Genomic DNA, 26,908 nt, shown 5'->3' on the forward strand with positions numbered 1-26,908 from the left:
GAAAACCACCAGAGACCACAACTATACCACCAACAGGGGACTGTTCTGTGCCTGCCACAATAAGCAGGAGAGAACAATGAGTTATTAAAAATCCTTTCTAGATAGTAAACATTATTAAATGGCCCCAAATAGATTCGGCAGCTCTACAAATGGGATCACTTGACTTTTCATCTAGCATCATAAGGTAAAATGTTGAATTTTTCCAATAGGCCTGGTTTATGACCAATGACATGCTAAACTAATGACATTCCATCAGCTTTAGCTGTCCTCTGTGTTTAATTAGCAAATGTTAGCATGCTTATATGCTAAACTAAGATGACAACCATGTTACAAATGTAATGTATGCCATGTATACTGTAAATTTGCAGGCTGTAATCTAATGCGTTAAGGATGGAGCAATACTGTGTCTTATTTCAATTTTATTCCATTTAGCTGCTTCAGTTTCAGGGTCCTGTTGTTGTGCTTTGGTGGCTCACTGTCACGATTTACACTTGAATGGAACAGAGCCATCTTTAATGCTATTAGTAACAGCTGCGCTTTTCTTACCGAGACGAGTTAAAATGTCAGCTGTAGAAAAGGCCTATAGTGACAGGATCAAGACCCAAACCTTTTCATTTCGCAGACATTAAGCTGACAAAATCTCATTTAACTTTCACATTTCATCTTAAAAATATTCACAATTTTCTGTCCAGTTAAATAAAGTTGTGACAGTTATGCATTTAAGTGTTATCGTTACAAAGGTCCTTATAAGTTCACAAGTATAATGTTTTTTCCCCCTCATGTCTGATAACTCCTTGTATAGAAGAGTGCTCACCAGCAGAGGAGGACTCTCCTCATTTTCTCAATACCAGGGGAAGAATGTTAAACAGTTCTTGTTCTCCAAAGACTTCTGTCTTCACTGGGATACTTCAGGCCATCTGCAACTACTTCAAAACCACCACAAACTTAACAATCCACTGGAATTTTACTGTAATGTCACAACCATTGCGGGAAACATGACTCGAGCACCACAAGGGCTCACATGCAGGGGTTGTGGTGATTTCAGGGATTTCAAAGTACACTGTGAGGAGATAGGGTTCTTTCATGGGACTTTGAGAATGCAGTAAATAAACACATCATGGTGTAAATATTGATAATTAATACATATAGACTGCCTGAAAGATCCAGGTGAAGTGGTCAAAGTGGGTGGACATTATATTTTTTATGATAATTCTCTGTAGTTCAATAGCAGTTTTGTGCTGAACAGCACACACCACCTAAAGTCCTGCAGGTGGTGCTCCATTTTAATTTACAGTTAGAGGTACAGCACAATTTAAGAAACTGTGGTGGTGTAGTATAGTTAAAGAAGCTACAGAAATTGAAACATAAAATATCTTAAATCTAACAAACACTCAGCAAATAAAACCAGTAGGCTACTGGTAGACATGATGGTAGTTGAGGTTATGTCCTTGGAGGTGCTATACGCCAATATCAAATTATTTAGCCGATAATGACTACAAATAACTGCAACTGTACTGAGCATAATAACCTGACGATGGACATAAAATCTCTATCTGAAACACCAATCGAAACGTTCAGTTTAGTATTTAATTTGTATGTTGCTACTGAAGGTTACAATGGCTGAGATAAAACATCTCTGCAAGATATTTACATTTTTATGCAAATTAAGGTCAGTGTTTTTAACCACCACAAGAAAAAGCATTTAAAGTATTTCTCAAAATGTTTTGTTAAAGTGTGATTGTTACCAAACTGTGAAAGTGAAACTACTCCTTCTGATAAATTAACGTGCATGTATTTTATTTTGGAGTTGCAGGTAGAACTGTGTAACTGCTACTTCTGTACTGCTGGGTAGGTTTAAAGCAAGGAAACATATTTTGTAAGCATATTGTTTTATATTGTTACACTATAAGGAAGCCTCAATTTTATCTTATTTTTTTTAAATCTTGTGTGCATTTTTTTATAACGTGTTGTCTTTCTTTTATCGCCTTTTTATGTCTTATCTAACACACTTTGGATCGCCTTGTTATTTAAAGATAGCCTGCTACATAAAATGGCTTAACCTAGAAGCCAAGAAGTAGAAAAGGAAGGAGTAGTAAAGTTAAAATACTCACGTTACGTACTGGTATTTCAACACTGTACTGCAATACAGTGTGTTTAAACGTGCTTTCTCTAAAGTTGGCCTATAAATCTCTAGCAATTTAGGCCTTATAATGTGACGCTTTCAGCTTCGCGTTTGGTTAAAAGGGTCTTTTCTGAGCCGCCGTAGCAATGATAAACACTGACAAGCAGCTGTTCCATCAGTGTTATGTTACTGAGCTCACGTGTAAGACTTAACTGCGTATAGTGTGTAGAGTGTAACGAGTATTGTAGCAGAGACTAATTTGTATCACCAAAAAAACGATGGAGCCTGTTATACAAATAAAGTCGGGTAGGTTAAATGTTTGTGATTTTTTTTTTTGTCGTTAAAAAATGATTGTCGATGCATGCTAATGTTTAGCATTTGTAAATGTTTGGCTAATGCTGCTTCGCCTTGCTTCACTCGCATTGTTTGTTATACAGCGTGTTCTGTTGTTGGATAAACTAATATGTATTACCAATAACGCAATGGCGCATATTTATCGAAGTAAATCCCGTAGGTTAAATGTTCGTGAGGTTTTTTAGTCGTTAAAAAATGAATGTCAGCGCATGCTAATGTGTAGCAGTTGTAAGCGTTTGGCTAATGTTAGCGCTGCTTCACTTTAAGTCTGTTAATGAAGCCTGTGCCGTTTTTTCTCCAGGAGCGACGAAATGGGACATTCGTCAGAAAGTTTGGGACTACATCGAAGAAAATAATCTGGCCAACTTCCCCAGGCCTGTCCACAACAGAATCCCAAATTTCAAGGCGGGTTAAAGCTATGTAACTGAAGCAGCATGCTGGACCAACACAGCGTGGCTCTGTAACGTTAAACTAGTTGTGATCCAAATGAAGCCACTGTTGACTCAAATATACAGTGGCTTTAATGTCGACATTGCTGCCAAGGCTGGTATCTGTTTATTCATTCAATTACATTTTATTCAGGGTAGATGGCTCACTGTGACTTGTTAACTGTCTTTTGCATGGGGGCCACGTGTACACAGGACGGTAAATGTAGTGAATGAGTCCAAACCCTAAAAAAAGATTTTGAACACCGATCTAATTTTAACTGGACGCTTTAGAAAACCACACAAAGTAGCAACAGGTTATGGAATAATATAAGTATGTCTATTGCGTAGAATCATTCGTATATTAAGTCCATTTAGCTAAATATAAGGGCTTTAAAAGCATTTTTACAGAGTTTTCGTTCACAATTAAAGCAAATACATTTTTTAACAAAGTAATATTTTCATAAACCTGTCAATTAAAATAAGTCTATTTTTGTTGTGTTTCATATGGTTTTAAAGCAAATGTATGTAGATAATTGTTGTTTAAGCAAGTAAATGTCTGTAGAAGTAAAATCATTGCTACAATAATGACACCTGGGTATGAGGTTTTCACAGCAGTCTATTTACTGTGTGTGCCCAGGGTGCAATTCAAGCATGCAACAGACTTACAGACCTGCAGGAGTTCAAGTCCAGCCACACAGTCAAAGTAAACCCTGACAGACCCCAGCAGCAGGCACGCTTTGTCACTCTGGAAGTAAGTTAACTTTGAAAAAACAACTGTTGTCAGCCCTTGTACCCTCATTTCTTCTCAACCAGGATGCTTTCACAGCCTGTGCCAAGGTGTCTGAGCTGCAGGTGTTCACCGACGCCGCTGAGGTGAAGGTGGATCCTGATAAACCTCTTGAGGGGGCTCGTCTGGCAGTGCTACAGGTAGCACTGCACTATGGAAAAACACCAAGAACAAATGTTTTCTGTTTTGCTACCATGTCAATTTGAACTATGTGTAGGTGCTCACATTGTATATTGTGTTAGACATTCAGAATACTTATTTAACAACAGTAGACTCAATAACTTGCTAAAGAGGACTATGTTTCTGTATTACATCATGTGGCTCACTTCTTGAAGTGACTACATTTAAATCTACATTTAGTATTTATTTTCACAATCACTCACTGAATTTAGTCCGTTCCAGTAATAATCTGCTAATCCTATTCAGAAACTTTAAATATCTGGTGGCTAATATTTTGGATAATCTTTCACAGGCTCAGAAAACTCTATTGGTCCCAACTCCTCGTCTTCGTACCGGCCTCTTCAATAATATCACTCCTCCCCAGGGTGCCAGCAAAGAACAGCTACGCATATGCTCTTCCTCTCAGGTTTGCTGATTTTATATATTTTCACCCAGAATTTAATTTTGATTCACAAATCTCCAATATTTAAACGCATTCCTATTGTGTCTTCTCCTCTTGTCTTCTGAACCTCTTCCTTCAGGGTGTAAAAGACTTCAGTGTGCCTGTTGGTCTGGATGCGAAGGTGAAGGTAGACCTGGTGGTGGTCGGCTCTGTGGCGGTGTCAGAGAAAGGTAGCTGAAGATTCCCCACTTCACCATACTCATTTAATTAAATATTAGGAGCCTACAGATATTGCATATTTGCCTCCCTAATAGATGATCAATTTGTATAAACGCAGGCCTAATAATTTATGGATTTTTATATATTATGGTAGAGCAGCAAATAATTTCACCATATGGACATTTAACAAAAAACATATTAAAACACTCTTGACCCATAAATAAACAGTAGTTAAAGCCACATGTGTGGCCTCTATTGCTGCTGATTTGGAAAACCAAAACATTATATATAATGTATATATAAAAAAGTGTGGTATATCATCTGTAGAGATTTGTCTTCTCTCAAATATAATGGAACTAGATGGCACTAGCACCAGAAATCATGACCCAGTTACTCAGAATAATCATAGAGGCTAGTGCTTGTGACAGCGTGTGATGTAACATTAATGGCGTCCTCCTCGGCAGAGCTGTAGCGGAGGTGAGCTCACGAGACCAACAAGCAGTTTTATGACTCATTAAATTACATATTGCGTTATCATTGGTAAATGGACTGCATTTTTTATATAGCGCTTTGCTGATCTTTGCGACTACTCAAAGCGCTTTACAACAAGTCAGCATTCATCCATTCACACACATTCATACAGAGTCGGAGGCTACCATACAAGGTGCCGCACCTCATCGGTAGTGATAAACTGACGCACCGTTGGCCTTGCCATCGGGAGCAAGGTTCAGTATCTTGCCCCAAGGACCCTTCGACGTGTTGACTACCTGAGCCACAGGTAGAGGTAGATTGGTCGTCTGCCATTTGGAGGGTCGATCCCCGGCCCCTGGTTCTCGCCCTGTGAGGCACCAGGACACCCTGTCTGGACGATGTGAAGAACAGAAATGAGAATGGGGGGGCAGATGTGCACAATTAGATCCATTTCACTCCTTGTGGGTTCTGCTGTGTTCTGCCTTCCATGTAAATTGTCCCATCACTCGCAATGAATTTTGATCCTCATTTACAAAATGCCCGAGATAAGTGATGCAGTGCTGCGGTGAAACAGACGTCTTTACCATAATGCATACACTTCCAAATGGCTCCAAGTGTGTAACTCCACATCCTTCTCATAAAGCATTTGTTGCACAGTGTTCGTCCAGGTTCCCGTCACTCTTATTTTCTATTACATTATCTTTATGAATTGAAAACCAAACTGCAGCCTGTGTTTTAATCCAGTGCCGTATTCAGATATAAACCCTGTTTTCCCAGTATGTTTTTGAAAGGCTCATTGTGCTGTAGATGCTGGATATTTCTGATTCAGACACATACAGTGGATCTGTGATGGTCCAAGCAAGAAAATGCTGCAACAAAAATGAATTCAGACCATTATTATTATTGCGTATGGCAAAAATAAGTTCTTATGTCTCCTGTCTTCTCCTGCAGGCTTGCGTATCGGAAAAGGAGAGGGCTTTGCTGACTTGGAGTATGGCATGATGGTCGCAATGGGAGCTGTGGATGAGTCTACTGTGGTGGTTACTATTGTCCATGACTGCCAGGTTAGTCTACGTTTTCATCCGAGCTCTGTACATGTTTTATCATGTACAGGTGAAATTATTATTTGGTTCAAGCACAAGCTGCACTTTGACTCACTTTATCAAATGAACATCTGAGGAACACGATAGCATTAAGATAAAATGTCACTTGTCAAGTTGTGCTGGCTATATCCACACCGGTGAGATATTATTATTATTATTAATGGCACATTCATGACTGGATTTCCAAACTCACATTTGCGTACATGCATATTTCATAAGTAGTAACAACTTGAAGAGATGACTTGAACAAATGATTTCCTTTTTTAATTAAAATTACTTTCAAATGTTTTGTTGTTGCTCTGACACAGTGTTACTCATTGCGCGGCTCTCATTTAGCCTCCTGCCACGCGAGCCACCAATTAAAGCTTGGTGGCTCGCGTGGCAGGAGGCTAAATAAAGCGGTGATGGATATGATTATGGAGTCAATACAGACTTCATAAAAACAAGCAGGACTATTACATATAACCCATTAAAACAGTGTCTGCTCTATTAGCCTATAAATAATTGATAATAATAATAATTGATAAAAGATGCAAATATAGACAGAAACAAGATATTTAAACTGACTCACTGCGGAGTTGCCAGTTCTGGCGGTCTATCAGCACTACATGGTGAATGTGCTCTTGGACGGGTAGATACATGGTGGGCTAGTATATAAATAAATAAACTTAAGGTCATTAAAAATATGTTAACATATGCATGCTTATGAATATCGACATTTGCTAAAAATAATTAATATCGCTAATTTTGAACATTTAAATTGGAGGATACTACGACCAACCTGGCACTTCATACCTGCGTTAGCTTGGCTGCTCCCGTTAAAAAAAGAAAGGTACGAGTCATACAAGACGAGCCTAGGACAATTCGAGAAAAGTTGACAGGAATTGTTTTTTGTCCTCCACGAGTTGAACCCTTCGTGCTTAATGTGCAAACAAACCGATCTGGTTTCAAGAGAAGTCATCTGGAGCGGCATTTCCAAACGACGCATCCAAAATTCAACGAAATTTACGCACCTGGAAGGGAAATTAGGAAAAACTCAAATAGAGCAGCTTTCTTCTTCTCTTTCTGGACAACAAAGGCTCAAACACAGGACAACTAACACAGCTGAACGATTAACTGAGACATCTTTTGAGATCGCATGGATTTTGGCTTAAAAAAACAAAAAACCTTCAGAATTTGAAAGACTGCGTTTTGGCTTCAGCAGAAATATTGTTTTACGGTAATTATTATTAAGGTAATCCTGCTTGTAATGCATTTATTGGTTGACTACATTGCATATTGTATGTTTTGGGTGGGATGACAGATTAATAAGCAGACATGACTCCTCTTGACTTTGTCCCATCAATGTGACGATCATGTGATTGTTGTTTTGGTGCTAATTGAGATATTTTGGCTTTCAGGTGATGGACATTCCAGAGGAGTTGATCGAAAGTCATGACCTGACTGTGGACTACATCCTCACGCCCACCAGAGTTATTGAAACAAAGTGCCAGATCCCCAAACCCCAGGGGATCATCTGGACTAAGGTAAATAAAAATAGCTTTTCTTTGCCATGCCATTTAGCGTCTCTGCTTGGCAACACTGCCCTCTAATGGACATGTAATGACACCACGCCTCATCAGAGGACTCCCACATTCATTGTACAACAAAATGAACTGCATGTATAATTTTAAAGCCACACTTTATCTTCCATCTATATTTAAATATCATTCTCTTACACTGGTAGAGAGATGTTGAGTGTTTTTTCCTCCTGTTAATTTGTCTTTGATTAGACATTATTGGGGCATTAGTCTTACAATGTAGAGAGTTTGTGTGTAACTTTTGGGCTCCTTAAGACACACGTGTAAGTAAACAGGACTCAGTGACCTCAATGGCAGGAAGGCCATGTCTGATCATCAAAGGCTCCTCTGCCCAGCCAGCTTGGCTCTGCAGGGGCAGGGGAATGACGGGTCAAACAGGCCACTGTTCAAACAATGGCCCCGTATATACTTTACAGGACTGGTCGCTATCAAAGGCTGCCAAGACACTCTCAGGCCCAACAAATCAAGAGAGCAGTCTTTATTTTTAACTGCTTGGGAAGTGAACTGTCCGGTTATGTAGCATGGGCTGGGAGCAGGATGAAATAATATCAATTACTTTGTCAGCTTTCGCTTTGTTATTCATGTAACTCATCCGTAGGTATTGGCTCATAGGGCTATTTGTTTGCTGTGTGTGTGTGTGTGACACCCTGCCTCTTTCAGCCTCACTGAGACTGTTCAGTTTTGTGTCTTCAGTTGGACCCAGAAAAGCTGGAGAAAATCCCCATCCTGAAGAAGCTGCGTGATCTGGAGGAACAGTCTGGAAAGGACGTAACACTTGGGGTGGCCCCTGTTGCACCAGAGTCTGGCCTGCAGACCGGTCAAGCCAGGAGGCAAACCAGACGGAGGCCAAGGAGAAACATACAGCAGGATGATGAGGGAGAATACAAACAGGAGAAAATAGTGGATGGAGATCAGAAAGCTAGACAGCGCCCAGCTAGAGTGAGGAAAGATAGCAGAGGAGAGGGTGGGGGAGATAATGACAGAGAATTCAATAAGAGAGGAAAGGGAAGAAGAGGAGATAACATGAAGGAGAGGGGTCCAGAGGAGGGTGGGAGTGAAGTCGCGTCTCAACGTAAGCTCCCTCTGAGTGTGACCACAGTTTACCTGGGAGGAATCCCTGCTGGGTTGCGTGTTAGTGAGCTGAAAACTGCCCTCAGAGAGAGGGAGGCCATACCACTGAGGCTCACCTGGCAGGGAGCTCAACACAGGGCCTTCCTCGACTACAGCGACCCTGGGGCTGCAGAGGTGGCCCTGGAGGCTCTGCAGGATCTCAGTCTGAATGGCCACAGTCTGCAGGCTGAGCTGGCCAAGAGCCAGCGAGGAGGCAAGAGGTCCGGACAGTCCAATCGGAGACAAAGACCATCTACGGCTCCGGAATCTAAAACTGCTCCTCCAGATACTGAGAGTGACACCAATGAAAAGGCTGAGCAGTAATAGCAATAAGCGATACTCGGCCCAAGAAGTGTTTATTGTGGAGCAACCTTAAATGCCTTAAGAAGAATTTTAGTTTGTGTTTTTATATTTTTGGATTGATTACAAGAGAACATCAGTTATTTGACATCTAAATTGACTGCTAAGGCTAACGAGCGTCACAAAATATGAATTGAATATGCAATTTTTGAAACAAAATTTTTTCACTAAAAGGTATTTTGTGCATACATTTCACAATAATTAACCGTACACCAATGTGCCTGGTCACACACTCTCCTGCTGGTACGTGTGTCCCGACAGCCTTCAGTCCTTGAAGGTGCTTTTTTTTTTGAGTGAGTAGTTCTTAGAGATGGACTACAGTTAATTTCTCTTCAAACTAAAGACTATCTACAGTCTGTGTTAAAATACAAGCGTTGTGAAGTGTCCAGTACATTTTGATTTCCACAACCAGTTATCAGTGTTACCTCCTCAGAGGGTTATGTTTTCAGACCAGTTTGTCTGCTTGTTGATATCAAAACCATTTAGCGAAGGCCATGGGCCAAGTATCTGGTTAGTTTTCGTTGTAGATAGCGCCAACATGGAGTCATTTAGTTTATACCAACATGATGATTCAGAGGCCAGGAAGTGTAAAGTAAAATGAAACGACCCTTGGTCTAACAATTATATATCCGTATACGCCATAACAATTTTTTTGTTTTTTTTACAGCTCCAAATTTCATTTAATCTTTCCACAATCTGTAATGTTTCTTCATTGACCATAATTGCATTATTCTTTTCCTATTCCGTTGCCAAATTGTGAAATGGCAAGGTGGCCCATTTGACATAAACTGCCATAAATCTTGAGACTATTGTGAAGTTGCAACCAAATTTAGAAGACGTGAACCTTTTAGCAAATTGTAATGCCATTTCGATTAAAGACTACAGCAACATGATGCCTTTAACTGGCCAGACTTTAGTTGTGGTGATTCTGACTCAGTTGAAAATTTGCATAATTCCTCCCACATAACCCAGGATTTTGGTGTTCCCTAGAAAACAACATGTTTGTCCTTAAGTGTATTTCGACTAGGTTATCGTTCTAGCTTATAGACATCTAAACCTATTTTATTTCAAAAGAAGAAGAAAAAAAACTAATTTAGAGCTTTGCGTAGCCTCGTTGGAGCTATGCTTTTTGATTTTTATTGCTTATTGTGCTTTGTACTTGCTTAGGTTCTTTTCAGAATAGTTTGAAAATAGACATTGTACATTTAAACGTTGATATTTGTACCTTTTTTGTTAATGGAAATGACACATACATGGCATTCTGTTTGGTTAGGCCAGTTTGAGTATGATGCCAGCCATTTAACATTCAAGAGATGCTACCATGCCTGGCTGAACTGTTTGTAACACGTTCCTGTATGACATTCTTTACTAAAGCGTTTGACTGTACTGGTTCCAGCTTAGTGTCTTTTTAAAAAAATCAAATCTGCAGTATGTTTTTTGTGAATTTGAAACTTTGAAAAACTCCTACATTGTTGTGCCAACGCTTGTTACCCCTCAAACTATCCTCACAAACAACACAGATGGTTCTTCTAAAGAGGCAGTGCTTCACGGTTAAACTTAAAGCTTGATATCACCAGGCTTACACAAATCTAAAAGAATTACTATAATTATAACACTTTGGATTATGCTTCCACTTAATGTAACTCGCATTAAGTGTGACGAGTCATTGTTGCCTTGTTTTTGGTTCTAGTACAGAGCAAGAGATTAACTCAAACTAAAATACTGATACAATGAAACACCCAATGTCCCGTATATCTTGTGCCCTGTAATGTTGGAAGTGTTTTTCTACTTGGTAGCTGATCACTCCTGTCGGGTCTGCAATGCTAGACAAGTGTCCTGTTTTCCCTGAAGTCTTGATTCTATTGAGACACACACACACACACACACACACAGCATGTCTGTCTGCACAGAACAGGCCTATAGCTTTTTATGGAGCTGTCATCCAGGCCTGGTGAGGGAACAGCTGTGGAGCCTAAACTCCCTCCCTCAGCCCCGCCAGAGCACTGAACCTCGGCAAATGTCATCAGTTTGTTAATGCGCTGTTCCACTCCTGTTGAGCCTGCTATCCCTGTGCTCCATGGCATGCTCATTTTACTGGGGTTCAGTCAGTGGTCATGTTGTGAGATTTCAGAGCTACTCGACTATTAAAACACAGCATGTTTATGGCCTGAAGTACAGATTGTATGTGTACACATAAGCCTCAACGGTAAAGTTAACAAGAAGACCTCTTAAGTTACAATTTAGTTACTTGATCTAACTCACAAGAGTAATGTGACTGGGTGAACTATGTGGATGCTCTCAACATAGTTTGCTGCCCATCATGCTGCACATGCACCTGTTAAATTCAACACCTCAAACTAAAATAGTTTTAAAGATATTTACACTTTCTTATTTGTGCCAATTAATATTACTTGCTTTAGAGATAACATGCTGCCAGTTAAACTAACAACTATGAATATTACATCTGATAATCAACAAATAATAGGGAAGCCAATGAAGAGCATTTTGGTAAGTTGGCCCGTGTTCGTTTTGGAATAAAACTAGTGGTCATGTGGTATTTTCATGGTGTGATGCTACATTCAGTTATTCATTATTTGCGTGCATCTTATTCCTGTCTCTGCTATAATTGTTTAGATATTTGTGTAATATTTAAGGAGTAAAAGGGAAAAAAACACCTGCATTGCATCCCATCATACTTTATTTTAAACCCACTACAGCTATTTGGTCTTTATATAAACTGTTAGTTTGGGAGTTTTCTTTTGCCTTTTTTTTGTTGTAGATTCTCAAAAGTGAATGCATCTCGGACCCCGCTTAGTTATTCAGCAGAACGATCCTTGCATCAATATGCTTTTGAGGGATCAACTGTAAACCTACCAAAGGTGCTGCAGGTTTTCACCTGGTGACGTGAGGCGTGAGAGGTCCCTGCCTCTGCTTTGTTACGCCTTAATTGCTGCGCACACTTTCGTTACATAGAGGTCATAAATACGATTTACTTTTCAAACCATTTATTTTAAATCCATAATCAATTAATCGATGTTTTGTGATAAAATCAGATTTTTTTTAATTTAATGTCAGTTTACAATAATAGGCATGGCTCCTGGCAGGTGAAACAGACGGTTAGTTAAAATGTCAGACTTTGGCCTCAATCGTGAACTGCGTTATAACAAAACAACCACTGTGATATTCCTGTAACATTTCAAATTCAAAAGGATTTTTTTTTCTGTTTTAATATATTGTTGACTCGTATTAGGCTTTCAATTTGTTGGCTTCGGTAGGTTATCACCAAATATTAAGTAGATGAAAGTCACCCACCTTTTTCGTTAATTAATTAATTGCAAGTTTTTACATTTATGTTAGAATTATGTTTCAGGGAAAAAGCAGAATTTGCTTCACTTTTGAAATACTGCCAATCTGGGGTTGCTGTGTAATAGTGGTCACCAACGTGAGATTTACATTTTTTGTGTGATATTTGTTTGCAGTGTCCCGAAAACATTGACATGACTTATGGGTGTATAAAGAAATCGATTTTTTTTTTTGTGGATTTAGGCCCAAACAGCCCAACAGATATATTTTATTTCTTACAAAGGATTTGTTGTAATATAGCCTAAAGATTAGCCCTCATTGATGGACCCTTGCTAATTTTTTTCTAACATTATATAAGTATACAGTGCTGAAAGTAATGGTCTACATATATCTAACACAGACGACATAACAGTGCTTACAATATATCCTCAATTTTCATTTTAAAACAAATAACAAGCGTTCTGACAAATATTGCCAATAAAGAATATACCTCCTTGGCCAATTCGCCTGAAATTAAAATATGCAGGCCTACAGAATAAATAAAAAGATGCGCTTATAGGCTATTCAAAAAGTGCCTTCATCGTTTTTTACATAGTATATATGGACAGGTTTATGTGATGTCCATAATTGTTCATTTCAAAATTCAACGCTGGTATGAAAGTCCAAAAAAAAAAAGGAAGAAGGAGCCTCAGTCTAATTTGTCAAAGAAAAGGAAAGTTAAAACTTTAGACAGATAAAATGGACGTGTGCATTTTTACATTGACCTACTTCAACAAGAAGAATAAACATTAACAATAGTGTGAAGTGGTAGTCATCCGCTCTGCAGGACTAAGTACCAAACAGCAGCAGGGTTTCATACACCCAGTCTTTACCCCGCTGGTCGATGTTGATGGCATTTTTTATTATTATATATTATTATTATGTGGTTGCTTTGTGATGGGCCTGTCTCCGTGTCTTTGTCGCTGTGTGAAACAGTACAGAAAAGTAGTCCGGTCTACTTGAACAAGCAGTGAGCGCTCTCCATGGGCCGGGCATGCCTTTATGTCTCTCAGTGGTTATTTAACTCGTTTGTTCTCATTTCAGTTCACCGTCCTGTGACACCGTCCTCTGGTCTGCAGGTGGTCCGTGGGGACATCACATGACGCAGGGCTTGATGTCCTGGTAGGAGACCTGTTGGTGGTGGTAGTACGAGCTGCTGCTCGGTGAGTGCATCGCTGAGGACGTCATGGCGTTGAACGAGAAGACAAACTCCTTTCGGTCACACATACTTGGAGACTGGGAATGGTACCGAGGTATACCTGCGGAAAAGCATACAAATATATACGGTCACAAATAGATTTAATGATACTTTGACAATTTACAAGTATGTTGTTTGAAGCTATGAAAAAAAAAATATTGAAACATAATTATATATATATATATATATATACAATAATATAAATACTTGCTGTAGGCTTTAATTGCTAATTGTCAATTAGGCGTATTCATGATAGACATTTCCTCTTATAGCAGCTTCAGCCTTGACTTTTTGAATCCATTTCTAATAAAACATATAGTAACCTATACAAATAATATAATTATAATACAACTAAATAATAATAATAATAATAATAATAATAATAATAATAATAATACTAATAATAGATATTTACTTGAAACAACTATGGTAAATTAAAAGGAGTATCTATCTTTACTAATCTATCCACTACAAAGACTTTTCCCACACATGCCCTACCACATTTTTATATCAAAGGAAGCCCAATAATGAACATTTTCTCGAAGATTAAAAATTCCTATTTAGCCTATTTAATTTATAGTGGACAGATATATATATATATATATATTGCTTCGCTCTGTTTACTTAAATCAGAGACATATGCTACATATCTCACAGAGCCTAAGTCCATTTAGCAAGCGTGATTAAGATAGTCTAAAGTGGAGGCGGGCTTGCAGGATAATTGACAGTGGCCCTCTTGCACGCCAGTCCCGGAGGACTCGCGGCCTCGGGGCAAGGCAGGCTGGTCCTGATCGCGCTTGTTTTTCTTGCCCGGAGTTTGGCACGGCTCTAAACTGTCCCGGAAGACTCGTCCTGTCCTCTTTTCTTTATCATTTCCAGAAACTGAAACCGTGCGAGTTTGATACCCCCGATACAGTTTTAATTGGAGCAGGACAGGGATACAGCTTACATTCTCGTGGTAGAAAATACGTGGTGTATTTAACTTGCATTATTTTCCTTAATGAGCTTCATTTGGATTCTTCTTCCGTTTAGTATAATAGTAGAGATAACCCTGAGTTTAGCGACAGCCGAATAAACGCAGTGATATTCAAATAAGGTCATGTGACGCTGCTCAATATTTCCATTAGACCCACTTTTGGCATAACACCATAAACATATGTGACCCTGCGTAGAACAAAGTGTTTAGACCTTTGGTAGTTAAATTGTTTGATATTTGTAAATATCCCTGCATCATATTTATTCCTATGATTTCATTGTCCCCCACACGTTTGCTTTAAATATATATACATATCTACAGTTGTACACAACATGTTTTTGAGTAGATACATTAGAGGTGAATATATGATCTTACCTTGTAAATCTGTAGTACTGTGCCCGTTCTGGTGCAAGTAAGATTGGTCTAGTGAATGTGTGGGCAAGCTTGGCTGCAGCGAGTTTGCCCCTGGATTACAAGGAGACAGAGGCTGCTGCTTTATGTAGGCTCCGTTGTTCAGAGAGGCCGAGGGGGCCGGAGCCCACGCCGAGGCTGAGCTCGAGTACACGGGGTGAGGCTCCATGACCCCTCCGCTGGTGAGCAGAGGGGAGCCGGAATTGTCGTGGTGTGGATAATCACTCCCGTTGGATCCTGTACAACTTCCCATGTAGGAATGTCCACCGTTGCTCGACAAGTGTGACATGGTGTGCCCGGACAGACCCATCCCTTCCATGTTACCTGCCAAGTGTCCATTCATCATCCCAATCCCGCTGTCCAGAGACAAGCTGTTGGGTGGACAGGATAGGCCCCCGCCGCTCCCCTGGAAGTTGTAGGACTCGGGGATGTGGTTGAATCCCAGGCCGTTCATCATGCTGTACATGGGCTTCAGCGCCTGGCACTTGCGCCTAAAACCCCTGGGTCTCCTTCTGAAGGAGCCTTCCTCGAACATAAACTCACTAGCCGGGTCGATAGTCCAGTAGTGGCCCTTCCCTGGCCGACCGAGGCCCTTGGGCAGCTTAATGAAGCACTCGTTCAGAGACAAGTTGTGACGCACGGAGTTCTTCCATCCCTGGTATGAGCCCCTGAAAAATGGGAAGCGGCTCTGCAGGAACTGGTATATTTCACTGAGCGTCAGCCGCTTGGTTGGAGAGCTCTGGATAGCCATGACTATTAAAGCGATGTATGAATATGGGGGTTTCTCTGGTCTGCGGATCCCTGCGTTTGTCTTTTTGGTTTTCGTAGTGGAGGAGGCGGTTTCCATCACCGCAGTCTGTCCGTGCGGCTTCTCCGGGGCGGACATCGGACTGCTCTGGGCAGGAGTCTGCGCTGGGGGCTGCTGGACCTCTGCCGTCATTAGTTCAATTTTAGTCTTCGAGATAGCGAACGAAAATGGTTGCTTTCCAGCTATAAACCCTACAAAGTAAGATAGTAATTTGCTGACATAAAGAGCCGAAAAAGTGTAGGCAAACTTAACGCACGAGCCAAAAGCGAGACTGTCTTCTTAACTCTGACTTCTTCCTCTGGATTCAGTCCTGCAGCAGCCTGAAGCCTTGTACACAGCGTCCGAAATGGGATGAGGAGCAGAACAGGAGCCGCTTTCCACTTCAGTTGGTGTGTTGTCGTGCGTCCGAGGAGCTCACTTTTTACTTATCTGTTGCCATCAGCGCATTGGAAGCTGGATGTCTTGGCCATCCTAATGTTGGGACCCGCCCAGTTCCCTCCTACTCCAGTGGTGGGCTGTAAGCATGCACATCTGTGTACGTTCACTTTTCAGGAAAATGTTTTTTTCCCTTCTTTACATTGAAATAGGGAATATATGTCCCGTGTAGCCAGTAATAACTTATATGTTATTTTACGCTATAAAATAGAACGGATTTAGAATAGATTATCATGTATTTTTACGATCACTCACTGATAGTAACTACACTGATAGATACAAAGTCTGATTTCCGTTTTTTCTAATATACCTTTATTTTATTTAGATTCTTATTAACACTGAATATTGATAATAGAGATATTATCTGTGTAGATTCAAAAAGCTGCAGTGCAAGCGGCATCTCAATGTCAGGCCACATGCTTGATGCACCAGCTCTGCACATAGCTCATGTCTCCACTGTTATTAAAGTTGTGAAAATTTTTATAAAAGATTTTTAGTGTATGAAAAGTATTTACGAGAGAACATGCCCCTCTTATTCAAAACCACCCTCCTGATTTCTGCAAAAGATAGACAGGAACATGGGCAGGATGTTTATACAGCAAAATGTAAACATTTTCCCTGGCCTTCTTTAAATAAAAAATCAAGCAAAAGCCCCGTTAGATCGGCTAATACTCAATCTGATGCGATATGCCCGTGTGTTCGCGGCGTCGTGTGTAGATGTTAGACGTTTTTACACATGAATATTGTTTGTGTAATGCAGTCATAATATTTACGCAGGGACGCAGGAGGAGTGAGGTGGAAGCTCTGCCGAGCTGTGAGCACAGAAAGTCGGACGGGGACTTGAGATCGACTCCTGCAGGCAGTTTACCATCGTATGATCCAGGATTTAAGGTAAAGTGGATTTAACACTTTTCACTCAGAATAACACCAGCAGAAGGGGTGGCGGCTTTAATTTAGCGCCGCAATGGATGTTTAGTTTGTTTTATGTGACATTCGTATATGATAACTAGAAAAGCGAAGCCTAAATTAAGCATCAAGCATTTTGATTTAACTGAGCTGTAATTTAAGATGCGCACCAATTTGTTTGTTGTGTTTCCAAAGTCAAAACGCTTAGTTTTAGTTCGTTGTACTGCGTTTTACAAAACTGTGAATGAGAGCTAATGAAAGATGATCTGTCCATAACCTAAACGTGTTGACAGTAGATTGCTTATTGTTCCCTGGAGATCTCGATAGCTGCAGCCTGCAACCTTTTGCCTCTACATGGTTAGTCGAGCTTGTTGTGCTTGTGGGATGCCTATGATGGCTGTTGGATTTGACACAATGGAAAATAACACCGGAGAAAATAGTGGATGAACATTTTTGCCCTGTGCGTAAAACCAGACAATGTTTGGAGACTGTGTTTGCATGTGCGTAAAGGTCACCAGTAGCGCTTATAGCTTAATCGTTTTCCCCTGTAAAATACTGTGGCAGCATGTTTTTAAGTTCAATTCGAGGAAACACATTTAAATCAAATGTCGAGGTAAAACTTAAATATCAAATGTTATTGATGTTTACCCAAAATGTACAGCCCCCTTTTATGTTTCAGGCGAGAAAACAATCACTTGTCAAATTCTCATTGTCAACCCAAAGGTGACAGACGTGCCACTGTTAGTTTTTGCTGTTGCAGAGGAGATTAAAACCGAATGGATAAATGAATGTAAGTATTGTTTTAACCGGTGCCTGCTCGGCCACTCGCCTGGAGTGAGGGCCACACATTTATCAGGAAAGCAGACCACCCAGCGTGCACCAGGGGCAGGCGCGCTCCCGTCCCCTCTCTCTGCCCACTGCATTTCATTACCACTGATGACTTCATTCCATTAGGGCGCTTTTTTTCCTCACACGCTTATTCGCCCCATGTCATGTTACTCTTTCTTTGTTATATATAGGCCTATATATAGGCTATATATTTTTTTAATGTGCATTAAGCCAGTGTCCGTGCTTAAATGTTTACGCAAACCATCAGTGTTGGATTGTGATGCGCTACGCCCCCACTGCATTACTCTTTCACCAATAAAAAGATCCAAAACCAGTTATTTTTTAGTTCTAAGATACTTTTGAAGTTGAATGTTCAATAATGGTAATGCAATATTTAACCGGAAACAACATATAGCATCATACTAGCATTAGTGTTACTGTTGCATATACATGAGAGGCAATACAAACACAAATTTTGTTTTTAATATATCATTAATTTAAGAATATTTTACACATAACTTTACGGTATTTTACAAGGGAACAGTTGCTGTTACAGCGTCGGTGGCCGATTATGTTCGTCATTACTGAGGCTTGAGTCCCGAGGTCAGAGCTTCCCTGTTGCTCCATCTCAGACGAAGTCATGCACTTTTCCATGACGTCCCATCATGAAATATTTGACAGCGCTGCATCCTCAGGAATGCTCGGCCACTTAGGTGGAGGTACACCGCAGAGTGCACAGTCCTGACAGGCTTTCCGGGCTGTCTTACCGTTATTTAGTGCACTGAAACCAAGTTTGGACCCCAAAAAATCAAATTGTTGCTAAGTTCTGCAGACATGTGCACATGAATGGTTTCCTATTAGTTGTATTCTTCCATCACTTAACTTTTGTACAATGGTGCACTGCATCAATACTCCAAAAATATATAATTTAGTTTTTTTCTAGTTCATCCTGAACATTATAGTCAGACATTACTTTAATATTTGCAGTACGTTCAATTTAGTCTTTTAACCCTTTTTTGATGATTTTTTTTTTTTTAATTATTGCACATTGAAATCTTGATATTAAACTCTGTGTTCTCCCAGAAACTATAAGGTAACATCTTGGGAACAAGTCACGTCATGGTTAATTTACAAAAATATGCACATTCATATATATATATATCCAATTCGGCAAATACACCAGGCGGATTATATATCCAACAGCTGCAGCGGTCAGCAGTGTAATTTGATTTGACCTCACAAAAACAAATTGAACTATTGGGGGAGATAAGGTCCGATTCAAAGTGTCTCCGAGAATTTTATGTGTCAAACTTTAAGATTAAATGTTCCTTTTGTAATGATCATCTTTGAGGAATAAGGCAGTTTCTCTCCTCAGAGGGCCGCAGAGGGTCACCGAGAGGCCGCAGGGACTTTGTTTGGAGGACAGTGCGACACAGTGATCGATCAACGGTCCGTAAACTCATCTGACTTGAACTTGAATCAGGTCTTAAAGCAATACTTACAGATGAGCATCACATCGGTTATAGTAGAGCAAATTACTTTACTAAATGAAATGTTTAACTTCTGAGTAGTGCACGCATTTGATTTCGTGTGTTTTAAAACGGTCGTCTTGAATTGATATAATCTGGAGAGAATAAAGTATAAACATTTGTTTATAAATATTAAGTCAAATAGATGCATATATTTAAAAGAGCCCATGAAGGTAAAAAAAGTTTAAATTCATTAGTGGATCTTTACAAATGGTCTACATATGAGTCACCTGCACATTGTTTGTATACCAGAATTGGATATTTTGATAATATCATTTTATAATATATCATTTTATCTATTCTATTTTCTCATGTTATGTGGGAATAAAAGTGTGAAGTACAAGCATGTAAATAATGTAACTCTTAGATGCACACAGACAAGTGGCAAGCTGTTGTGCGCAAAAATACTCAACATAAAAAAAGTGTTTTAGAAAATGTACCTATATCTGTACCTTATCTCGTCTTTTATTGCAGGAACACTGACATAAACAAATTATATAAGTATTTAATTTATGAATAAATTATTGCTCTTCTGAAATTATTATAATTGCAGATTTTTAAATAGCCTATAAAATAGTTTTTACTGTCCCCGATTTTTTTGTCAAACCAATAATTTGAAGGTGTATCCTACTTGGTTTTCTGGCTCTTTGTCGCTGCAGTGTCGCCTGTAGTTCACTCAGCATTGTCGTTTTAATTGAAAACAGTGTAATGTCGAGGTGGGTACCCCCTCATCACTTTCCCTGCGCTGTAGGTGGCCGTGTATATTTTCGTTTAAGTGGTGTTTATGTGAACGAGAAAGGACGGGATTGCTAGCAGACCGCTGATTGCGCGCATTGCGTCTCTACATGGATTTGAAATGTATTTGATGGGCACCTCCCTCTCCGGTAATCAGCGGCTGCAGAAGTGCGCTCGATGACTTTTTAATTCTCTTGGCAAGATATTTTCTCAGTGCCATGTTGTGTGAAAAGGCGCAAAGGAAAGTAGTCCCTTGGCACAGCATCCCTTACATACCAGGTTGATTATTTAAATGTTTTTGTTATTAATGTTACTTTTCACAACAACTGCACAGCGATGCCAATGCTCGCAATGGACATAGGTCCATAGTAACTAATTAAAACGAATAAGTTGCCCTGCTGGAGTGTCCTTGAGCATGACACTAATCCCAAACCAGCTCTAAGGGCACGACGGACCCTGCTGTTTGTCTCAATAGAGTTAAAGCAACGAAATATCAATTATTATTTTAAACGCGTGCGTCGTGTTGCAGGTGTAACAGTCTGATGGGAATTATAAGACGTTTATATATCTGGTGTGATACACAGTTACCTCACTGCTGTTATCTTTTGTCGCATTTTGTTTGTTTAAAAAAAGTGATTCATCAGAGGATAACCACCTTTTTAATAATTTAATATATAGAAAACTCATTATGATTTTTTCCCTAAAAATATTTGGAAGCTGAAGTTGCTGTTATTTCTCATTGGTTGGTAGAATGCACGTGTCACATACTACACACAGACATACGCCCACCTGTCTGCTCCGCCGCACACCTGCAGCTATCAATTCCACACTTCAGATATTATTCATAATTGGGAGTCGTGGATGATGTTTGAATTTTGCTCACCTTTTAATGACATTGATTGCACATTGAAACTTAAATATTAGTGATTTAATTGAATTTTGGATTAGACGACCTTTGTATTTTAGATCATGGAGCATTCGACACAAAGCTTTTATTTATTTTTGTTCAAAGAAGGCAACGCTATAGGGAGCTCATTATGCCAATATACATCGTCATTGGTAGAAATATTATTGTGAGAACCCCGGCCTCCTCAGTAAAACTTAACATTCCCGCAAATGTCCCTGGTGTGCTATATTGTCAAATTACAAATAGCCAACTCACATCATCAGACTGGTATTTTCTTATTTCAGTAGGCTAGTGTCGCATGTTGAAGCAGATTTAGTTCTGTTTTCTGACAGCTGTCTGTTGAAAACAAACGTGCCTTTCAGACAATGATAAAAGAATAAAAGCAAATCTAAAATTCTTTCTGGTTTATTTTGTAATCCTAGTCGGCACCACATAATTTGACATGAAGGACAGAAGTGGGGAGGATTTGGCAGGTCCAGAGGTTTTACAAATTCCAAACTGTCCAAATGTGGTTAGCATTTGCAGGGAAAATGTTCTGTAATGTTCAATACCTGTTCGTAACAAATTGGTATTTCAGCAAGTTGGCAAATTGTTTTCTGTGTGAAACGGGACAAAACACCCAGAGCATAAATAAAAACATATTAAAACAACGAAAATATGAGCATATTTGACTTATTTTGAGGTTAGACTTCAAGGTTAAAGCATGAGGAAAAACATGTGATTGTGGGTTCAGTGTAGGCTGTTAAATGTCTGGTTGATGGACAGTTTGTCTTTGTATTCATCCTCAATTTATACTGCGACATTATAAAATCAAGAAGTTATTTACCAATATTCCTGAACATCTGAACGTTTTAAAATGAAATTGATGCTTGAAGATTTAGTTTATATAGATATATTTTTTTATTTTTTTATAAAAATACAATAGCAGTATAGTGACTTTGTCAGGCACCTAATGATAAAGTCCTACTTATTTCCATTATTGTTCCCAGTGTTTGGTCATCAAAGTTAGTTATTTTGACAGTAAGCATTTTTAAAATAATAATAAGTAAAATAATGGATGTTTTCATTAGAAAGCAAAAGTTTAATTTGAATGAGTATTTAAACTAAAACACTTTTTGTTTTCTGAATAATTGTTACTGATGTTTTAAGGGATAACTTTACATCATTTCTTATAGACAGTTGATTTCAGAATTCCTTCAAACATATTATTCAAATAAATCATGTTTTATATTTTTAATCTAATGCAGATTTCAGTTACATAATACACGTGATTAGAATGTAATGTTCATTTTAAGCAGCCATTATTTATATGATCACCTCCAGTGTAACTACAGCTGTGCAAAATACCGATAATTAATATGAAGAAAAAAAAATGTTTTGCGCATTGCTATCCACCCAGTTCTTTATTCCCTGAACAACGCCAGTGAAAACACATTAAAATGTTCCTACACAGCTCCACCCCCTCTCTACTCTACTGTTGCCTTTCTAGGAAGACTCAGTCCCACACAGTGAGTGGGAGACTGTTTGCTGCCCCACCCTGCAGCCCTGCACACCTCCCAGGGCCCGTCCAACATGCTCTGTCTGATGCACGGAGAGACATCAATAATAAGAGCTGAAGCAGAAACCACAGTGGAGAACACGAAAGAGAGAGGGAGGGCAGATGCATGGCCACAACTGGCTCTGCTGCAGGTTAGCTCCTTTGATACAGCCTTGATGGCAGTTTGATGGGTGCACATGGGGCGACATGGGTTTATACGTACGTGTTTACATGTGCGTTTACATAATATCTATGGTGTTTACGCACAGCCCACTTATTCTTTTTTTTTTCTTTACTCTGAAGGGGGATTTTCCTGTGGCAAAGCTGCTTCGGAAAAAGCAATTAAGAATTCCCAAACAGTACACCACAATGGGAGATATCATTTGTGCAATGTGTGTTCCATGTACCTCGCAGTTTTTTGTCTGGACTAGCTTGGCTATTTTTAATTTGTGCACAACCAAACCCACCTACAGACAAACCGCAAATTGAATGAAGGGGAGGGGGCTGAGTGGGCATGGTAATTGCCTATTGTGGAGCTCAAACTCCTCTGTTCTGCCATAAACAGCTTTGGTAGTTCACAACTTGATACCCAGTTCTCCCGCCGGTTTGAAATGAGGGCATATCCTCATTGTCTGTGGGAACCCATAGCCAGGCAGTGGTTGGAATCAGTCAGGAATGCTTTGGGATGGTAACTGGATTCGGTTGTAAGGCCCAGCTCTCCACAGTGGAACACGAGGGTGGGAAAAAGGCCGAGAGCATTTCCTGAGTGGAGGGGGGTCCCAGTGAAGCATCACACGCATGGGCATCATGTGACAGTGATCCTGCCAGGTTTTATCCTATGATCCCAAGTGAAGAGAGGAGTGTAGAGGAGTACAGCTGAAGGGGGGGGGGGGGGGGGGGGGAGAGAGAAGAGAGGTGCTGTGGGCAGTGCCAGGGAAAGGAGAGGACAAGGAGAGGCACACAAACTGTAGCTGTTCTAATGCAACAAGAGGAGGAAGTTAAAATGAGTCAGTATCTGTATCTGTTTATTTCACAAACTTAGTATTGATTCCTGAAGTAGCTGGGCATGCAAGTTGTTAGAGATCGCCTATGCTGCCTAATTTTCTATGTTAATTTTTCTTCTTCTGCATTTATACTCTGCATACGTATATGTTTAAGTTTAGCTGCTTACAAAATATACTAAAAAGTGTTTTATGTATCTAAACTAAAAAAATAAATATATTGTGAATCTAAATACAATCTTTGTAACTGATAATGCTCTGGGTGAAAATAGATGTAGGAAATACAACAGTAGATTTTAACAGCTGTACAATACAAGTCCTAGTCACATTGGGTCATATTGCATATTCATTTCCAGAGCCAAAAAAACCCCAAAACAATTGGTATGGAGATTAAAAAACAAAACTATAAAGACCTTTTAACTTCAGATCATCAGTTTCCCATCTAATGTAAAGCTTATTGAGGAGGTCCCTCGTTGAATGTCTGAATGTCAAACTTAGATGTGCCAGACCTCTGTGTTTATAGCATGTGCCCACTGGGGATTTCTGTTCGCACTGACAAAGATCACCTGGATTACTGAAGAGAAAATCTTCAGCGGAGTGTGTTTGATTTCCGTTTGTTTGGATTTGACTGAGTTGTAACTTCAGAGCACATTATCTGCTCCTATTCGTATTTATTCTCAAACCTGATAAAACTGTTTCACAACGTTTCCGTCTGCAAAGGGATGCTGATTGCACTTATTACGCATTAAACCACAACTTTTGTAATGTAATTTCTACATAGCAATTAGGCAAATATTATTATTAATATTATTATTATTTCTTTGTTTGTAATAACGTAGGAGGAATCGTGTTGTGAATTTGTTTCCCTCCCACTTTTGTGCATATTTATGTCCATGGCTGCCTCATGTGTACATGCAGATGAAAATATAGAGACTGTGTCTCTGCCTTCTGGTTTTGTGTGCCTGTACAGCTGTGTATGGCTGCATGTGCTCATGTATCAGTGCATATGAGAATGTTGCTGACTAGATATTTGTGTGTGTGTCCAGACTGTAGCTGGCAGCCAGACATTGCTCCCTTTGGCTTGTGTAAATGTTGTGACGATCTTGGGAGGAATTTTTACCCTATAGTTGTCAAAGGGCTTTTTATTTCCACCTGCTAGCGGCCTCTTTCCGTTGGTCTGCTCTATAACAATGGTGGTGGGAAAGCTGTGGAGTGCAAAGTGATTGATGTTGGACTGTATTTGGACCTTCTTCAGATTTGGGCCTGAAAGGAAGGGGCTATCCCTCCCTTCCACCCCGACTACTCCGCAATAACGCAGGGCTCAAGAGGGCAAAGTGCTGATCAGGACTTTCTTAGACATCCCATTTTAACAAAGTGCCATTTCGGCCCAAAAGACAAGTTGGCAGCGGCATGTAAACACGGTTTCATGACTTATCAATCAAATTCCCATTAGAAAAAACAGAATTAAGTTAATTTATGCCACACAATTGAGCCAAACTTTATCCCCTTTATCTCCAAACATCACTCTTTTGTAGTGAAAAAAGAGATACAGGCTCATCATGATTGCATTCTTTCCATTTTGCTGAAGAGCAGCAGGGCAGAGAAGGTAATCTATCACCCAAATTGTCTGTCCTTCTCTTTGCCTATTTCTAACTCTGTTACTTTTTCTCTTTCCTCCAGTCTGGAGTGGGCAGGCGTGCGGCTTTGGCCACAGGAAGCTGTGAATTCTTTGGAGAATGGAAGATGTCTTATGGGGAGACATACTGGCCTCCACCCACCCACTCACCACCCCAAAATGACACCTGACCCCTTCATGTGTTTATATCAGACCATGGAAGTGAGAAATAGTGATGAGTCACTCTGCCTGTGTGTTTACACTCCGGAGTCACGCAAGGAAGGAAATCAGCCACGGTCTGCTAAAAGTGGCGAGGTGAGAGAGAATGGCTGCAGTCCCCCAGCGCTGCAGTGATTTACCTCCTCGGAGCCAGAATTTATTTCACGCCATCTCTGCTGCGAAGACTTCAGACCAACAGAAAACGGCAACATTTGCAGCGCAGTGGACTGAAACCCTTATCGTGGTTTAATCATTAAGTATTCATTAAGAATGATTATTTCATTCTTATTAGATGCAGAGTGTTGATCACATCCAGTTGCTTTCTAATCAAGGCAGACTGACTGGCATAGAATAAATACCTGTATCTCCACAAGTCACACGGAAATATTGTTTTCAGCTCAATGATATATTTCACTGAGTAATTTGTCTTGAAACCTTTTTTCTCAGATACAAGAAGAATTGAGTAATTGTTCAATCTTAATAAAAAAATAAAAATCAGTTGACTTTTCAAAGTTTTCAACCAACAGCAATGATATGCAGTACATTTCTTAATTACCATTTAAAAAAAACTACTTTGATATCAAGATTATTTTACATTCTTTTAAACTTCAACAATTTTAATTTTACCCACAATTCAAATGTCTGGTTATTATTTCCTGCAAAAAATTGAAGGCCCTAATTAAATGCATAAGAAACTATTATGCAGCATTTTATTATCTTTCTTCATACCTAAAAGATGCAAAATATTTCATAAAAATACCAAATGCATTAAAGTTTCTAGAAATGTTTTTTTTGATGGCTTGAAATATTAATTAATTTTACACATCATCCAATTTATATTGACAATACCTTTTATGTGCCTTTACAGGTTCACTTTACACTTTATGGAATCAAAAGTACAATATTACAATGAGAATGTTATCTATGCATCATAAAGCGTGTTTATGAAGTATGTGACTGAGTGATCTTCCAGTATCATTGCTGTATGAACCACACTGGCCACGTATTGCTTTGTGTTTTGGAGGACTTCATGTTCAATGTACTGTAAGGTTTGTTTACTGCGGCTGCGACCAGTGTTTTAAACATAGTGTCATCGTTGTCCCCCCGCACTGAGCGACTTAACGTTTCAGATTGCACAACTGTTGTTTTCAAGAGACAGCTGTAGTCACTGCAGTCGTGCTCTGTAAATAAAAGAGACACTTTATTTCTTTCCGTCATTACATTGGTGCGAGTAACTTCATTGCAGACTGTAGCGAGTATCCTGTTACACACCCCCGTACACACGCCACAATGAGAGAGTCAGCAGCTTTTATTTTGGCTGATCTCTCCTGAATTGTAAGTCCTGTCAGAGGCTTTGATTGATAG

General features: G+C 39.6%; 2 protein-coding genes and 1 long non-coding RNA gene across 5 annotated transcripts; 2 read left to right on the forward strand and 1 right to left on the reverse strand.

The window, feature by feature from the left end:
- Nucleotides 1-2,400: 2,400 nt before the first annotated feature.
- mthfsd (methenyltetrahydrofolate synthetase domain containing) lies at nucleotides 2,401-10,522 on the forward strand. Of its 2 annotated transcripts, none has more exons than XM_029425660.1 (8): nucleotides 2,401-2,428; nucleotides 2,778-2,881; nucleotides 3,718-3,831; nucleotides 4,164-4,277; nucleotides 4,393-4,483; nucleotides 5,895-6,007; nucleotides 7,447-7,572; nucleotides 8,320-10,522. In XM_029425660.1, the coding sequence occupies exons 1-8, from the start codon at nucleotides 2,401-2,403 to the stop codon at nucleotides 9,058-9,060; spliced, it is 1,431 nt and encodes a 476-aa protein (XP_029281520.1). In that variant the 3' UTR covers nucleotides 9,061-10,522. The 2 variants fall into 2 exon arrangements, with proteins under 2 accessions (XP_029281520.1, XP_029281527.1); XM_029425667.1 differs by lacking the exon at nucleotides 3,718-3,831 and adding an exon at nucleotides 3,542-3,655 and having other exon boundaries at nucleotides 8,320-9,060.
- Nucleotides 10,523-13,499: 2,977 nt separating this feature from the next.
- foxf1 (forkhead box F1) lies at nucleotides 13,500-16,237 on the reverse strand. Its single transcript, XM_029425676.1, has 2 exons — nucleotides 14,988-16,237; nucleotides 13,500-13,697 (listed from the first exon to the last, which is right to left on the reverse strand). The coding sequence occupies exons 1-2, from the start codon at nucleotides 15,961-15,963 to the stop codon at nucleotides 13,534-13,536; spliced, it is 1,140 nt and encodes a 379-aa protein (XP_029281536.1). The 5' UTR covers nucleotides 15,964-16,237; the 3' UTR covers nucleotides 13,500-13,533.
- Nucleotides 13,537-26,041, forward strand: LOC115003776 (uncharacterized). 2 transcript variants are annotated; one of them, XR_003831703.1, is made up of 5 exons: nucleotides 13,537-13,691; nucleotides 16,140-16,366; nucleotides 17,044-17,157; nucleotides 22,661-22,860; nucleotides 25,390-26,041. It is a non-coding gene; the product is annotated as an uncharacterized LOC115003776 (long non-coding RNA). The 2 variants fall into 2 exon arrangements; XR_003831704.1 differs by lacking the exon at nucleotides 22,661-22,860.
- Nucleotides 26,042-26,908: the final 867 nt, after the last annotated feature.

This window comes from Cottoperca gobio, chromosome 3, assembly GCF_900634415.1.
Source record: "Cottoperca gobio chromosome 3, fCotGob3.1, whole genome shotgun sequence".
Classification (NCBI taxonomy): domain Eukaryota; kingdom Metazoa; phylum Chordata; class Actinopteri; order Perciformes; family Bovichtidae; genus Cottoperca; species Cottoperca gobio.

Bases quoted from the DNA above. Each gene is read 5' to 3' on its own strand.
- mthfsd (XM_029425660.1), top strand. From the start codon at position 2,401: ATGGAGCCTGTTATACAAATAAAGTCGG. The intron at 6,008-7,446 runs GTTAGTCTACGT...TTTGGCTTTCAG, and splicing joins CTATTGTCCATGACTGCCAG to GTGATGGACATTCCAGAGGA. The intron at 7,573-8,319 runs GTAAATAAAAAT...TTGTGTCTTCAG, and splicing joins AGGGGATCATCTGGACTAAG to TTGGACCCAGAAAAGCTGGA.
- foxf1 (XM_029425676.1), bottom strand. From the start codon at position 15,963: ATGACGGCAGAGGTCCAGCAGCCCCCAGCGCAGACTCCTGCCCAGAGC. The intron at 13,698-14,987 runs GTAAGATCATAT...GCTTTTCCGCAG, and splicing joins CAGTACTACAGATTTACAAG to GTATACCTCGGTACCATTCC.